Source organism: Cyprinodon tularosa, unplaced genomic scaffold, assembly GCF_016077235.1.
Source record: "Cyprinodon tularosa strain WSP-4 unplaced genomic scaffold, ASM1607723v1 ctg311, whole genome shotgun sequence".
Lineage (NCBI taxonomy): Eukaryota > Metazoa > Chordata > Actinopteri > Cyprinodontiformes > Cyprinodontidae > Cyprinodon > Cyprinodon tularosa.
Genome location: NW_024039021.1, coordinates 679,928 through 697,389, shown reverse-complemented (window position 1 = coordinate 697,389; position 17,462 = coordinate 679,928). Strand labels below are relative to the sequence as shown.

Sequence of the window (17,462 nt, the reverse complement as noted above, 5' to 3'; positions counted from 1 at the left end):
AACTTTCAATCATTTGTTAGCATTAAATTAGTGAACAGATTCATTTCCTATGGTGCTTTTTTGGCCGTGCCTACCTCCCAGAACCATTTATACCACATTCAAACACAGAGATGCAAGTAGTAACTTGGGAGGCGAGTAACATGTGAAAGTAGTCTCTGTAAACTGCCTTGAGATGAAATGTGTTGCGAATCTGCGCTATATAAATAAACTGAATTAAATAACATGTGATAAGAAGGCGCAGCTAGAATGCTTTTGTGTATTTGCTTTTGCCAGCTTGTTTTTCTAGTCTTTGCCAATATGAACCTGTATATTGTGATGAAAAATGATTAGGACCAATTTTACGTTTACCTCCGTGCCATTTTAATTTATGCACCCACTCAATCAAATTAAAATAATGTGTCTCTCCATGTTTAATCCCCATTTATCGTTTTTATAGTCTTTTCAAAAACTGCCTTTTAAACAGATCAAATGAATGTTTTTGAATGCCTGCTTTACTTACTTTAAGAAAACAATAAAAAATTTTGCACACTTCAAACCATGTGTATGATTTATTTCAAAAAAGGTTCATCTGCAAGACAATGTCATGTCTCCATAAAATTCACTTTTTGCACATTTCATGACATCAAATGGTTAAAAGTTAGGCTTAAACTTTAGGTGGGGGATCGATTATATAATTTAAAGAAACAAATGAATTTAATGTGAGTAAATGAGAAATAACAGCTTAGTCTTCACACTCAGGTAAAAAAAAAAGATTAGAGTTTATCTAACAAAAAATAAAAGAAATTCAGCACATGAACTTTAGACTCTTTACATGTTATTTACATACAATCTGATTTCCTATTATTTAAAGGAGACAAAACTAAACTTGAAGGAGGAATCTTTCTTGAATAACTTACTTTTTCCTAAGATTACAATAGAATAAACTAAGTTGAAAGGTTTCCTGGTTTATATTTAAATTAGCTGTGCAGGATTCTTGCTCACATGGAAGATTTGATTCTTTGGTTCTCAGTGAATCAGCCTGCAGCCAATTCTTCTTCTGGGTAGTTTCCTCCCCAAAAGCTATTTAATGCAAATCGCTTCTGAGATAAATGTGCCATTGAAAGCAGAAGTTCTGTCCTGCCATGACACAGAGCTTCAGTTCAGGATCAGATGTTTAAAGCTGTAGGTCCTTTCACCAGGCCCTGCTCTTTGCGCATCACCGGCGCATAGATACTGCAGTCCCTCATCTCACAAAATCCCGGGACGCCTGGGAACCCGACCATACCAGGTGACCCTACCGGGCCAGGGAAACCACGAGGCCCACGTGGACCCTCAGTCCCGTCCCTTGGTTCTGCTGAGTAACCCGGCTCACCTGGAGAAAGTTAGGGGAAATCGAAAGTGTTCAGAGAGGCTTTCTAACATTTTTATGGAAAAGCCAAATCTCTTATTTGGTACTACAAGAGTTTTTAAGCAAAATTTTCTGAAAAACCCTTATGGAAACGAGAAAAAAATAAAATCCCTCTACCTCTGGGTCCCTGTGGTCCGTCTGGGCCCGGCAGGCCTTTACCTGGATCACCTGGGATGCCTTTGGCTCCCTTTGGACCTGCAGAGAGAAACACATAAAGCAGTTTGGGAAAATCTTTGAGCCAAAACAAAAAACTTTAGATTTAGAGGAATTATCAACTGGGATATATTTCCTCTCTCAAAGGTTTCATTTGTTTTTGTTGTTTTTTTGTTTGTTTTTTGTCTGGTGGTTTTAAATTATGATTTCATTTATTAAATTAAAAAAAATAATCCAAACCTCTAGTTTAAATTGTGAGTCAGGAGAGTTCAAACTAAAAGACTGATTGTCTCATCCAGGAAGTGAAAAATGAAACAGAACATCTAAAGCTCTGAGTAAAACCCCAAAACCACTGCTGACCTGAAAAAACACAAAGAACCAAAAAAAAAACGCAGTGGCTACTTAGAAAATAATCATAAATTGAATAATAAGCTTCTAAAAGTATTGATAACACAAAACCGATATGAAGACATTGTTTGAACGTAAGAAATTACATTTTATGTTGTTTTAGGAAAAGAAAACAGATATGAGATATTAAGATATAAGCTGCAGCTTGGATTTCATTTTCATATCAGTTTAACATTAAAAATAAATCACAATATTACTGGAAATACTGATAAATGGGGAGGGGAGGAAATCTTTGATCACTTATTAATATGCAAATGTTTTTGTTTTTTTTTACAGATTTTGTTGTTAAGATTTTGTCCCTTCTGAGTTAAATAAAATTATCATAATATATTTTTTTTCCTTAAATCGGGTGAAATAATAAATGAAAACAGGATCCTGGGTTATTTTCTCTCAATTTGGGTAAAGATGTATTTTAATAAGCCAAATGTGTTGTCTTATTGTCCTTTAATATGGTTGTTTATGGCTGAAGCTGCTCTTGTCAGCTGCAGAATTAGCAGAATAATTGTGTTTTTCCTGAACTGATCAGTTAGAAAAGGTCTGAGCTGCTGGTCTCTTTCCATCCTGCAGGTAGATTTACCTCTGCTGCCTTCGGCTCCTTTCTGCCCCTCCAGCCCTCTTTGACCTTGAACACCTCGGGCTCCTTTCTCTCCAGGTTTTCCTGCTTTACCCTGGTTATTAAAAACAAAAATGTTATTTGATTCCCCCACAAAGTCTGACCTACAAATTTTAAAATCACTTCCTAGAATGAATCGAAATCATGATCTGTGAACAGCAGAACCAAAGGCAACATTTTTCTAAAAGACTGATCATAAATACACAACTGTATGGGAGCTGAAGCTAATTTGAAAATATTTTATCTGTTTTCAGCAGATCTAATGAAGCCATCCAGGTCCACAGATCAGGAAAATTGAGTGTAACTGTCTCATTAGTGAACCTGAAGAAGCACTTACAGCTTTGCCAGGTGATCCCTGAGGTCCTTGGGCCCCTGGAGGGCCGATCAGAGTCCGGTTGTTGATGGGGCAGCCCTGGGTGCACTTGGCCCTGATTGATGCGGCGTATTGGGCCAACTGGGCTGTGACCACGCCTTGGCAGAGCTGCAGGACCTGCTCGTCCGTCAGACCAGGACCCTTCAGGAGCAAAAACAACCCAGATTATCTTCTGATACAAAACATCAACATGCTGATGAAGGTTCTCGGTCATCCAGGTCATAGTCATCCCGTAAAAATTCAAAAAATATCCACTGGACTTGGTTTTCAAGATTTGAAGACGTTTCGCCACCTCTCCAGGAAGCTTTCTCAATTCAAATGTCTGGATCCGCAGTGAGTTTGAGTCTTATATGGACAACGCCTTGTATTGCTTGGAAACATGCAAATGGTAACCGATGAATGGGTCGTTTAGTTCCATCGTTAGCCTGTAATATCTGAACCTGTCTATGATCCTAGGGGTCGGTCGTTAAAGGGGGGATTGCCATTAAGGGGGGGGATTGTCTCCTGTAATACCTGAAACCTGTCTATGATTGTTAAGGGTCGGTCGTTAAGGAGGTATTGTTCACCCGCTGGAGCGGTTAGGTCCCTCGTTCCTCTGTGATGGGGTGGGGGGTTTGGTGATATCTGGAAGGGATCATGTCTATGATTGAATTGTATGTTTTTGGAAAAACCAACTTTAAACAGAGGTGGTGGACTCAGATTCCAGCTTCCAAAAACGAGGGACCTACCCGCTCCAGGGACCTACCCGCTCCAGCCGGTGAACAATACCTCCTTAACGACCGACCCATAGACAGGTTCAGATATTACAGGCTAACGATGGAACTAAACGACCCATTCATCGGTTACCATTATGTTTCCAAGCGATACAAGGCCTTGTCCATATAAGACTCAAACTCACTGCGGATCCAGACATTTGAATTGATAAAGCTTCCTGGAGAGGTGGCGAAACGTCTTCAAATCTTGAAAACCAAGTCCAGTGGATATTTTTTGAATTTTTACGGAAAAACATCAACATGTTTGAACAAAACTAATTAGAGTAAGGCTTCAGGAATCAAAAAAAGTTTCTCATCACTTATTAAACTTTAGCAGGAAAGAAAGAATGCAGCAAAAGTAAGTTAAGTTTGTCTTTAGGATTTCTTCTGATTTTTGGCCTTTAAACTCCTGCTTCAAACATTTCAAGAGTCAAGCTTCTACATTTAGTTACTCACAGCTGGACCTAGAACTCCTTTCGGTCCTGCTCTGCCCCTGCCACCGGGATCACCGGTTGGACCGCGGCCTCCTCTGGGGCCAGGGCCACCAGGCGGTCCAACAGGACCCGGGACGCCGATACGGCCCGGTGCGCCCTTTGGTCCTCGCTTTCAGGAAAAAAATGTGATTAAAGCAAGAAAAGAAAAGTAGAGACAAAACAATTGTTTAGTTTTTTCTGCTCATAGACTCCTGGATTTCTGATTTGTTGCAAATAAGGTGCAATTTTCTCAGCATCTTTAACATCTTTACTAATACATGTTTGTGTGATAATTGGATTCAAGCAACAATATCCTTAATCTGATTTTTTTTTTTGACAATTCACTCCATCTCAACCAGAAAGGATAATAATTAAGATGAAATTGTTCATCAAGATACATTTTTTTAATCTACTTTAGAAAAGACTTATGGTAAACTGCAATTGTACTTGTCCATCATCTGTTTGCCAAATTTTTGTCCCTAAAAAAGAGATTGTACTTTGGTTGAAATACATAAATTTAATATATTAACTTTTGAGGAAATAAAAATAAGGATAGAGGTATGTTTCTTTAAATTTGTCTGAATACAGCTTCTGTTTTTTTAACCTAAAGGCAACAAGTGAACTAATAATACTGATAGGTGATATTTTCAGTATGAACAAAGGATTATTTGACATTGACAAAGGTAGAGTCTGTTTTTTCCAGATCAATGCATTCCTGCACCTGCTGTGACTGTAAATACATCAGAATCACTTAGATCACCTCTCCTTTGTCTCCACGGTCACCCTTTCCTCCCTGAAAGGTGAACAAAGAAAAATGTAGAAATACGTAAAAAGTCTCGGAGTGTAAAAGAGGAGCAGCGTAAACTTAATGAAAGCACAGCTTTGTCACATTTTAATTACCTTTTGGCCGTTCTCTCCCTTGAGACCTTTCGTCCCAGCTGCCCCCTAAAAAACATGTCAACAAAAGAAGCATCGATAAAAAGAGGAAGACTCGATTAGTCATAAGTTTCACAAAAACATCATCTGACAGATTGTAGTTTACTTAAGCTCAAACATAGAGAAGGGCAACCAAAAAGAAAAATGTCAACACAAGATAGGGATTTCCCTTTTTGGCACGGGGAGATTTGCTGGTTTGAAGTTTGACCTTTGTTGTCACACAGTATTGCATGTTCCTCGCGAGTTTAACTGATTATCCTTCAATCACGAGGTGACTGGGTCCATTCCAGATCTCCTTCTAGTTCACATGGTGCATTGTGTAAAACGTTGCATGAAAAAACATGATCCTGATTTATGAGACTCTATAGATCCCAATGCAGCATATTCAATAAAATAAAAGCTCAAATCTGACAGATACACATCTGTGCTTTTAAATCTTTATTATCTAAAAGTTCCTACAAGCAAAGAACTTTTCTCGTTTTCTTAATGTTCCCTTCATTAATTATCTTTTTTCATTGCTGACACAGATCATGACAGTCTCATGCCTTTCAGTAGAACATCACACAGCCTCTCATAAGGTGTCATGGTGTCATGTGCTCCTCAGGCGAGTAAAGCACATACATCTGATTGTTTGGGTTTTGTAAAACCAAACCAGCTTTTATGTACATTCCTTTCTGGTGCAGTTCAGACCCAAACATCCCCAAAGTTGACTTTTTTTAACATAGGCCTGCAGTCAGAGTGAGTATCCTGTGTCTGTAGCTATGCAGCTACAGATGCAACAAACTGTAATGCACTTTCTGTGTTCAAAGGTCTACCAGAACCAGAATTTTAATTTATGTGATTTGACCAACTGTCGCTAAACTCAAGGTTCAGAGTTTTTAGATCAAAGATATACAATTTGAACTTAATTAACCAAAATATTTCAGAATTTCAAAGACTATTTAAAAATCTGATAGCTACAAGTTTGACTCCCCCGGGTCAGCTGGTGGCACACTTGTGCTCGCCTGATCTCGTTTCAACCTTCAATTTTAATGTTTGCCAGCCTGTTTACCTGTCCAGAAGGAAAAATGCATCTCATGGCTTTGAGCTCGTTAGTTTAACGGTCCCAATGTTCACCTTTGTTTTTTCTTTTGGCTAAATTGTCAAAAAATAAAAAGCAACGCAAAGACAACGTTACTAAGATCCGGCAGGACCTGAGCTCCATCCCTGATGATTTTTAACCTGTTTTAACTTTTGGTGCAGAACCCTTTTGTGTTCAGGCTGGCATCGTAACCAGAAGTAAATATTTTGATATGTTGGGCCCGTCAAAATAAAAGAAATATTAACTATCTAGATATACTATTTCTTTCTGTTATATGAATACTTTTTTCTGCACCAGTCCAAATGTTCTTATGTCTTATTTTTAAAGATGAAAAAATTGTAGCTATAACATTTGGATTATTATTAAATACATGCAAATACCAAGATTTAAAGCTGCACTTAGTAACTTGAATTTTTTTTTTTTATTTACATATTTTTAAAAACTGTCACTATGGCATTAAAATATGACACAGATAATTAGTGTGGAAAAGCAAGCTCCTCTGCCTCCCCGGTCAGACACAACCATTCATGGCCAGAAGGAATGTCTTAGGTTATGTTCACACTTCCTGCTGAAGTCACCCAAATCCGATTTTGCGGCCAATATGCGACCTGTATCTGATCTTGTCATGACATTCTAAAAAACACAGATCAAATTTGTTCAAATGCAACTTGTTCAAAGGCCACTTAGGCTATATTCACACTGCAGGCCGTAACGCTCAATTCCGATTTGTTTGTGAAATACTATTCCTTTGCATGGTCGTTCACATTTCCAAAAATATGTGAACTCCTGTGTGAACTGCATTCATACAACTTAAGTGCGCTTACAATTTAAGTATGCACAGAAGGGGATATAATGACATCACAGGCAAGTGTGCGCTATGTTTACGGAAGTAAACATGGATGGTAAAGCTGGAGCACGTCTTGCAATCTTTAATTTCATTTCTAACCTCAGCCGTGCATCAACAATACAATCTTTTCAAGATGGTTGAAAATAAAGACGGTTCTCCGTATTATCGTCTGCAGAATAGTGACCATTTAGTATTAATGACTTTCAGCTTGGATTAATGGGACCTGGCAGTTCAGACACAGGTCACATTTGAAAAGATCAGATTTGTAACAGATTCAGGACCACATAGCCAATAGGCCTGGGTCATACTGGAAAAAATCAGATTTGTGTCACTTCAAGCTGCTGTGTGACTGTAGCCTTAGCTATGTGGTCCTGAATCCGATACAAATCTGATCTTTTCAAATGTGACCTTTGTCTGAACGGCCAGGTCGCATTCATCCGACCTGAACGCCATTAATACTCAACAAAGGTCACTATTCTTCGTCGTGCTATGCATAAGTGGGAAGTAAAACAAAAACCATGAAGGAAAAAAACGCAGACAGCAGTCTTTATTTTCAACTTTCTGGAAAAGAATGCATCAATAATTTACTCGTTTCTGGTTGGAAAAGAGATGAAAGATTGCAAGATGTGCTCCAGCACTACTATCCATGTTTTCAGTTCCGTAAACACAGAGCATGCTCGCTTGCTTGTGACATCATTGCATCCTTTACTGTACATGCAGGACATTTTGTTGTATGAATGCAGTTCACACAGGAGATTACATACAAGTCGCATATATGGAAATGTGAAAAACAAGGCAAAACAATTGGATTTTAGAGAAAAAATTTGGAATTGAACATTAAGTTACAATTAATATTGTAACTTTTTAAACATAATAACGTGTTTCTGAGAGGGACCAGTTCAAATGAACCTATAATACAAAGAGATACATCAAAAACATATAGAGTTTCATTTATATATTATTGTTGAAAGCAAAGAACACATTTTTATAAAACTCACCTTCACCCCATCAGGTCCTGTCTCTCCTTTGCCCCCCTAGAAAAAATAAATTTGTAAAACATAGAAACTTTTTAAATGTAAAAAAAAAAAAAAAAATAATCAGTTTATTTCCAAAGTAAACTAATATAACATCCTGTCACAAAAACATTTTCATAGATAGGCGTCTGAAGTTCCAGATGATTTTGACATAGACCTAACAAATAAAATGAATCAAAAAAAGAAATAAGTGCAACCTGGAAATCTAAAGATTAAAAAGATAAAGAAAAATCCATCTAATCATAGCATTCTGGATATTTGGATTATAGCAAATTTTGATAATTTGCAATTAAAAAGAATATATTTTTTTGTTTTGCAGTTTTTAAAACTGATCTTAAAATCAGTAAGAAAGCAAATTCAAATAATTTCAGTCATATTTTGCAAAGGTTTTCAGTAAAAACATTATGATTTATGAATTTTCACACAAAACTGATTAAAATTTAAACTTTAAATCTTATTTCTTGCTGTGCACATACTTTTGGACCCTGAAGACCTTTGGGTCCATGTTTTCCTGGTATTCCCGCATCTCCAGGTTCTCCTTGATCTCCCTGTTGGACAAAAAACAAAAATGTAATTAAGTTGAAATCTTTTGGTTTCAACATATTTTTTTTAAAACTAGTTATCAACATCTACAGACCCCTAGAATAACTGTATTAGGAATGCTGACATGACATAAATCAACTCAAAATGTTTAAAACTGATGTATATTAGGAGAGAACCAAGAATCAAATCACTGGTTGCAACTTATAAAAGAAAATTGAAGAACCAAACTAAAGAAACCATTTTTTTTAAGGTTCTGTTTGATGAAATCTAATTATATAACCTTAACTCTAATGATCCCTTGAAAGAAAACTTTCAGGAAACTTGAATATCTAGCAGCTAACACAGGTAATTTTGCAGCAGTAACAATTATTTGCAAATATTTATGAATAGATTTAGAAAAAGAAGTTTGATTTAAGAAACAAAGAGTGACGTTAAACTTTTAAGCAACAATGTTAAACTGAGTCCACAGCTTTCCAAGATAATCCATGTTCCACAATCCTTTATCCTAACTTTATTAGGATTTTGTTCTTTTATATTCAATCCCATTTATTGCGACACCTCTAAACAAAAACATCAGCTGCCTTCACAGTTCGTCTAAACAGTAAATAGAGTCCATGTTTGTAAAATATAAGAGAAAAAACAGTATATGTATCAACAGCAAGAGCAACAAGAACATTCCTTTGTAAAGAAACTAAAAGGTAACTCTGGAGGAGCTACAAAGATCCAAAACTCAGGTGGGAGAGTCTGTAGACATGAAAACGCCAATGTCTGCCACAAGCTGTTTGAGACTCAACAAACATGTGGACGAAGGTGCTGTCTCATGCAAAGTGTTATATTAGGAGGAGAGCACTGCCTGCCTCATAGCAGAAATATGCTATGGTTTAAAGTTCTGAAAAAATGCAAAGTTAAAGGTAGAGTGGAGGATGTTCATCATCAAAATAAGTGGTCCTCCTAATTGTCATGGTGATATATCAATGGTGATATATTTACGTGCTCGTCCCCTTTTTCATTTACCAGCGGTGAGTCTGACATAGTGGAAAAATTGCAAATTTTCTTTTGGAAAGAAAGTGTGTATGAGCGATGCAATAGGCTCGTGCATGCTCATTTTTTTGTTTAAAGTGGAGAGGACGGGTCTTTTAAAGGATTTGCATAAATCCTCCACTATACCTTTAAAGGTCTAATGGAGGATTTCTTATCTGACTAAGCTTGAGCTATTTTGTGAAGCAGAATGGGCAAAATCAAATAAAGATCAAGTAAAGCGCATGCATCGCCCTTTCCTTCCATCCCTGTTATTTTGTTTGATTGGTTCATAAATGTTACCTTTTTGTTTAAATTGAGACTCTAACGTTTGTCTATGTTGTGTCATTTTTATCATGTACTACATGGACAAAGAAATACTGGCTTCAAGAGTCAACCAAAAAATATTGGCAGCACAAATTGAGGATCGGTTAGATTGGTGTTAGAATAAACCGTATCGGTCGATCTTTGCTCTGTATGCATACAAAGCTGGAAGACTGTTTTCCCACTTCTACTCTCTGATGGTCTATAACAGGGGTCTTCATCTCCAGTCCTAGAGATCCAGTCTCCAGTATCTTAAAGTTAAATAATCAGGTCATTAGAAGGACGAAAGGTGAAAAAGACTACAAGCCTCCTCCCTGCTGCCCTCTGGGAAGAGGCTTTGCAGCATTGGATGCAGGGCCAGCAGATTCTGCAACGGCTTCTTCCCCACCGCCATCAGACTGCTGAACTATTGAAAAAACTCTGAATCAAGTCACAGACTCTGCATCACACTGATAACAACAAACCAATATTCTGCATATTTGCACCATATATATTTGTCTTGAAATGATCTGAACTTCCATATCAGTGCGTTTTGCACCACATTTTTTCTCCCACACTGTTTACACTCGATCACTGCTGCACTTTATGGAATGGAAATGTTCTTTTCACGGCTCAGTTGCTGCTTATTTACTGTCTGTAAGCTGTACAAAACGAAATTTCAATAAAAATTGTCTAGGTCTAAAAAAAATGCTGAGGAGATATTTCAGCCATTTGATTTAGTTGTAGGGAAGCAGAGACCCATCTGAAAGGTGCAGAACCCTTGACCTCCAGGACCGGAATTAAAGACCCCTGGTCTAGAACCTCAGTTCAGTACATAAATAAACCAATAAGAATAATTTACAGTTCTGCTGCATGAGCCTCATGTAGGGAATTATCGACCATGGTTTGAAATTCACTGGAGTCATTCATTCAGTCAAACATTCAGAGATTAGACTTAAAATGCAGTACAGTCAAAACACACAAAAGGGCTTTTGGCAAAAGCTCAAATAATAACCTTTATAAGACACAATCATGTTGATCAGAGTGTTAATATTTTTGTCTTTAAGGGGAAGTCCCTCATGTTTCAGATGATAAGGTCACTGGTTATGTTGACATTCACGCCCACACAGCTGCTGACCAATATGCCCTCACTGACACATTTATATTATAAAAGGTTTTACTATTATATATCTATCAGGATGTATAAAAAAATTCTCTAAAACCTGATTAACTGCTGCATTAATAAAAGGACTCTATTGATTGATCAGTTAAAATCTTTATGATCTAAAATTGTACTATTAAACTTAGAAACAGAGATTTTAAGTTAAGGTCATACATGATTAAGTTTTTGGTTAAACTAGCTATCAAATGTAATCATTGCTTTTACAGGTAAATGCACTTCAATAAGCATCAGATTGAAATTAGAATGACTATCATTACTGAAAAGGTATTTTCTTGTTTCACAAGAAAGCAGACTGTTCTCACTTCCTTTTCGATCTGTCAATTCGAATACCAGATGTTAGGACTTCCTAAAGACTGCCGATACACAAGAATAACCCTTTTATGCAAAACTAAAGGAAGTTACAAAGAATAAAAAAAAAAAACTAAACCAAAAGTGGGGGACACCCAGCGAGAATTTCATTTCATTTAAAACAAACCCTAAATGAAACTGGCTGGGTTTCTGTTAATAAGCCACGATTAACTGAGATGAGTTGGCTGTAATTCATTACAGATGCATAAACATTAAAGGTTTATTGATTGATTGTTTTATTATTCATCAGAATATTTCATTATTCTTGAAAGTCAGTGACTCAGTGAGTCAGAGATTGTAAAAGGAACTACAGTAAAATCAAAATCTTACCACCAGTGATGGGAGTAACGGCGTTACTAACACCGTTACTATAACAACCCGAACACACAGGATTAGACATCCCCAGTTATTAATTTCATACACTCACCAGATCTGAACGCCCTGTTAAAAAACTTCACACCCATGAGTAGAGGTAATGCAGCCTGATGAATATTTACACCGCATCAGATACCGTTCCCCCATGTTAACCCTCTCCAGGCAGATGTTGCAGATTTGCAACAGCTAAATGACACTTAGCTAATTACTCCACATCCGTATTTAAGAGCTTTTGTTATTCAGAAGTAAAACAGAAGGACTTAGTTGTGCATATGCAACAAACAATTTCTCTCCAGCTCACCAGATAGCACTGCTGACTCACTTTCAAAATGGCTGAGTCCTGGGTGTCACTGAAACAGATTTTCTAAGCACCAATTTCATCTAAGTATCACTACCGATTTCCATTATTTTGAAATCAATATTACATAAGATGAATCATGAATGTGTATAGATATGACACATGCTTATTAGTAGATTTGATCTCCTCTGGGGTTTTTCACCAGAGGCATCTCGATTTCAATGTTGTGGATTTGCAATGTGTGCCCAAACAGGTACCAATGGATGCAACATGCTTTATCTACTATTTTGCCTATATTTCTTAGAAACAGTTTAACAGAAACGGCCTTCTCAAGAGGTTTTGAGATGTCGGTGGAGAAAAAGTTTGAGAAAAACTTGTCTCTAATTTTGTGAGAGAATTTGTTTTTCCAATTTTGTTTTGTTAATTTGTTGTTTGCAACATTCAAATAAAGTTAACGTTCATATCAGATTCAGTCTACAGTGTTAATTTACCACTCTGGGCCACTGTTGAAAATCTGCAACATCCTAGAATTCATTGCATTTGAGGGTCTCTCAAATGCAATGAATTGTATGTAACTACCCTAGGGTGACCATATTTTCATTTGGAAAAACCAGGACACCTTGGAGCGGGGGTGTCTGTGGCATGCACTCACTTAACATAGGCCTACGTAATCCTACAATAACATTATATTTACAGTTGATTTATCAAAAATGCTTTTCAGTAAAAGTCAACAGCAATAACTCCAATAACAAACAATACATTTATTCAAAATGTATTTATTAAAAATGCTTAACAATTCCTGTAATGAATGAATAGCACAATGAAAGAAATAATGTCTCATCTAAACATCCCTCACTTAACAATAAAAGTTAACAATAACTCTCAACTCCCAATAACAGATGATACTCAGCCTCAGCAATGAACGAAATAATGTCTGTTCTGTAGGCTATTGGAAAAAATAAATTAACAAATGAGCTAATTAACAAAAAATACCTCTTGTGTAGCAAAAATAACTCAAAATGTACCAAAAACGAACAAACATATCAATAGACTATCTTTACTTTCAGTGTCCAGGTGGCTTTTCAGATCCCATTGGACATATGGGAGACATATGTGCCTGCTTTGCACACTGTGCACAAGGCCTTCCAATGTGTCTCGACCCAGTCAGAAAGCGGGGAAACTCTTTTGTAAATCGTCAGTAAACATACATTTGCGATTTTGCATGATGTTGGCGTACTGACAGCCACGCAATCTATATTCTGATTAAGAACAGGGCTGCCCGCACTGACGCGGCTCAGGGATTACGTCACACGCAGCGTCGTGCGCAGTGCCCTAGTGCCTGTAAATTTAATGGTCCAATTAAGGTAATTTAAAAAATCAGGACATTTCCTCACTTTCTAAAAAATAAACCAGGGACGCCCGGGACAGGACGTGAAATACGGACATGTCCCGGGAAATACAGACGTTTGGTCACCCTATACTACCCCATATGATCATTTTCTCAAAATATCAGATTTTTCTTGCTGCTACAACTTAATTTGAGCCTGAGAGTATTAAAAAGAGGGAAACGCTATCTGACGGGGTTTATAGGCCCATCAGATAGCGTTCCCCCGTGATGTCATTTACGTTGAGTTGCAATAAACGCAAACCTCTCTGCAGGTTCTTGTCTTTGTCGTCAACTCTATTCAGCTGCCTTTTGAAACACACGGAGAGAAGGTGGGGACCAGGTGGTGAGGGTTACGGGGGCGAGAAACACAAAAGTAAAGCAATAGTTACTTTTACTAGTAACTAGTTACTTTTATTGTGGAGTGACTCAGTTACTTTTTGGGAGAACTAACTAGTAACTATTACTAATTACTTTTTCAAAGTAACATGCCCAACACTGCTTACCACTAGGTGGGCTGTTTAGCACTGTCTGCAGACCAAGATAAGAAGTGTAACAAGCCACAGCACCGCCTCCTCCACTCCAGCTGAAATCCTGTCCTAACGCCCCCTCTTCCATCCCTTTGTCACCTGCCGCCTCTTGTGTGCAATTTTGTGAAAGTATATACACAGCAAAACAGATTTAGTTTTCAGAATAATTTAAGAAGTAACAAATAACTATATAATGCTGTCAGCATTGGAAATCATGTTGAATAGTTTTCTAAATATTTACACCATAATCAAAGTTTTTCACCGTTTGCATCAAATGGTGTAGGTTTGCAGCTAATGGTGTTAGCAGACGCTCTAGTTAGTGACGTAATTACAAAACAGCATTATTATGCAACAAATGTGCTAACTTCTTAACCCAAAAAATAAAAAGATTAAAGTTTAAAATGTGTCCCCAACTATTAGATTTTGCCAAAATGTCCCAGTTCTGCCAAATACTCTTAAAAGATCTTAAAAGAAATTGTTCACCAACTATGCTCTTCATCATGCCATCTCAGTGTTTTTTCCCCCAAGCCTTTTCGTCAGATAGTTCTGCCTGTTATAGCGCATGATTTAACTCTAATAAAAGACACGTCCCTTTTGCCAGGTGTTTTCCTCCAGGCCGAACAGCTCTTGAAAAACAGCGACTTGGACAAGCTGCTACTGCAGAACTACAGGCCTCAATCCCCCTTTTCATCAGTGAGATCACTGAAATAACAGTGTTTAAACAGCACAACAATTTCTTAAAGGCACACTATGCAACATTTTTCAGTTAATTAATGTGTTCCATAACGTTTTGGATGATTAAATGAGTCATTTCAGGTTGAACAAAGGTATTCTCGGCCGCCCTGGTGGTCTGTGGGGGAAATACTGCACTTGCAATTGCAGGAGCACCGACCCGCACCCACAGGCTCAGAGGTCTCGTGAGAGTCAGTCTTGCTTTACGGCGAGAACTGCTACACGCCCCCAGTTAAAAGCATTCTCGTTGCTAGCACAGTGGCGATCTTTGTGCAGTTATGCTACGTTCACATCGGACGCAGCAAAATCCTGTCTGCTGCTTCATTTTTGCTGCTTGTACCAGTTAGTTCTGACGCGCGGCTGAAGCAGCTTTGCTGCTCTGGCTGCGCGGTGCAAAAGTGTGTCTGACGCGCTTTGGGCGGAGCTTCACTATCCTTTCTCTGCCTTGCAGCTATATTTGCTGTGATCATTTGGAATAAAGTAGTTTTAATATGTGTTTAAGTGAGAAAATACACCTGAAAACGTAATCAGTGGCGTCAGTTCATTCAGATTATTATCCTGCCCTCAATATTTTTTCTTTCGGAGCCGCTCAGACCCCCACATACCAGCGGTGCGCCGACAGTAGGGATCCCTTCATCAGCAGCCTCTGGCCTGGTCGCCTCCTCGCGGTTCACCACGGCAGCTGGTAGGTGTTTTTCATCTAAATAATCCAAACTGCATATTCTGCCGGCAGATTTCTGCATTTTAAGTTAATTTAGGCGTCAATAAACTGTTTAAGAGGAGTGATGATAGCGCTCTGATCATCAGCGCTGTGTCTCTCTCCCTGCGTCAGATGCTTAAACGCGCCCGATGCGCTGCTTCAGCTGCTCAGACGTGCTGCGCCTGCTGCTCAAAACGCGCCGCGGGACCTTTTGCTGCGCCTTGACGTTACGTTGCATGTAAACTCGCTGCTTCTGTCGCGCCAGCTGCGGTGTGAACGCAGCATTAGTAATTCGTTGCGTTCTCCTGTCTGCTAAGCTAAAAAAAAAAACGCGCCTGGCTTGACGGAGAAACCAGGAGAACAGCTGTGCATATTTACGACAGTGCACTTTTACTTTCGCCCTCTGGGGGGAGCCTCGCTGGAAAATCAACACCGGTTGCATAGTGTACCTTTAAAGTTCTTCACACCGAATGCAAAACCTGCAAATATTTCAACAGTTCCGTCACCTTTTGCTTGACTTGATATTCGACTGCCCAGTGAAAGCATTTCGCACGCATTCAAATTCGCCAGGTAGGCAAAAGCCTCCTACATGCTGCTGGTCATTGTTCCCCAAGGGTCCATTCTAGGGTGCCTCCTATTCAAAATCTACATAATTGATAAGATTTATGGATTTTAAAAAATGCTAATATCAAGTTATGTTTTCCTAAGACCGGCAGCTTACAGTAATGACTATTTATTTGTTTTTTTATATATCTTTATATTTTCATTTATTTATTATTTTTTTTAAAATATTAATGAAGAAGGAAATTTTCCTTCAGTTTATAGAGGAAATGCTTTCATGAAGGACTTAAAGCTTTATTATGGATCCAGGCATACATCCCTAACCTTCATTAGATAATTATAAAATTATTAGAAAATGTTTTCTTTTTTCTTATGTTTTAATCTTTTTTTTTAATTGAAGTAGCAACAAAGAATAAAATGAAGTTAAATGAAAAAAACACAAACAACCCAGAGGAGATTTAGGGTTCAGGGTAAGTTTTAGGGATGAAATGGTTCAGGTTAGCTTTGTGAAAATGCCTTATGTGTGCATGAGATTAACATCAGATGAAACATCAGTAGATAAAATTAAAAGTGACCATATTTATTTCTTAAGGTCTGGCTGAAAAATTTCCCCAATTAGTGTGAAAGAAAAACCCATTATAAAAAACAACCAGACAAAGTAAAAAAAAAAAAAAAGTACTCAGTAGTTATCTAGAAAAAAACCCCATCAGGCTTTTCTCTGGAAGACAAAGATTTCTCATGTCTAGACACTAACAGTCTTGTTCCTTAAACTCACCACTCGGCCCTCTCTACCACGGGGTCCCCGCACACCACGATCACCTTTATTGCCCTATACAGGAAAAGAACAGGAACAGTTGGAAATTAATGAGAAGAATAATAACATGGAATTCAAATAAACAATAAAGTGGGACTTTCTGTTTGGGGGAGCGGTGGTATTTCCAGAAATTGCTATTTATGGCAGGCTGTTAGACGGACTTGTTTTGGAAAGAAAATCCAAAAGTGCTGCCAGCATGTTACGCAACAAAATTTCCAAAGAACTACAGAACCTGAAAAACAGGCCTTGAGGGTAAAACATTAGCTGAACCTTTCATTAAGATTTGTGTTACAATCAATAAACTGTACAGAGAATCAATTATGAAGAGAAAACTAGCTGTTGGTTTTTCCTATCTGAGTTAGAGCTACAAGATAAGCAGTACGGAAGAGGATTAGGGCCACTGGAAAAAAAATAAGTTTACTGATTATTAAATCTTATTTCAGTTTAGTATTGGTAGGATTTATACTTCTACTTATGTAATAATATTAAAACTTTTTACACCCCTGTTCTCAAAATTCTGACTTTTTTTAATATCAAAATTCAGTCAGAATTCTGAGAAGATAGTCAGAATCTGAGATTAAAGTCAGAATTCTGACTTTTTTCCCATACTAAACTGA

The 17,462-nt window shown here is 37.7% G+C and overlaps 1 protein-coding gene across 1 annotated transcript in view; it reads right to left on the bottom strand.

The window, feature by feature from the left end:
• Nucleotides 1-524: 524 nt before the first annotated feature.
• Nucleotides 525-17,462, bottom strand: part of zgc:113232 (uncharacterized protein LOC541546 homolog) — a 36,506-nt gene continuing 19,568 nt past the window's right edge. The window contains exons 17-26 of the mRNA XM_038292412.1: nucleotides 16,807-16,860; nucleotides 8,534-8,605; nucleotides 8,022-8,057; nucleotides 5,060-5,104; nucleotides 4,920-4,952; nucleotides 4,143-4,289; nucleotides 2,899-3,075; nucleotides 2,526-2,616; nucleotides 1,505-1,582; nucleotides 525-1,351 (exon numbers count right to left, since the gene is read on the bottom strand). Coding sequence (XP_038148340.1) covers nucleotides 1,146-1,351; nucleotides 1,505-1,582; nucleotides 2,526-2,616; nucleotides 2,899-3,075; nucleotides 4,143-4,289; nucleotides 4,920-4,952; nucleotides 5,060-5,104; nucleotides 8,022-8,057; nucleotides 8,534-8,605; nucleotides 16,807-16,860 — 939 coding nt within the window. The 3' untranslated portion in view covers nucleotides 525-1,145. The remainder of the gene's footprint in view (nucleotides 1,352-1,504; nucleotides 1,583-2,525; nucleotides 2,617-2,898; nucleotides 3,076-4,142; nucleotides 4,290-4,919; nucleotides 4,953-5,059; nucleotides 5,105-8,021; nucleotides 8,058-8,533; nucleotides 8,606-16,806; nucleotides 16,861-17,462) is intronic.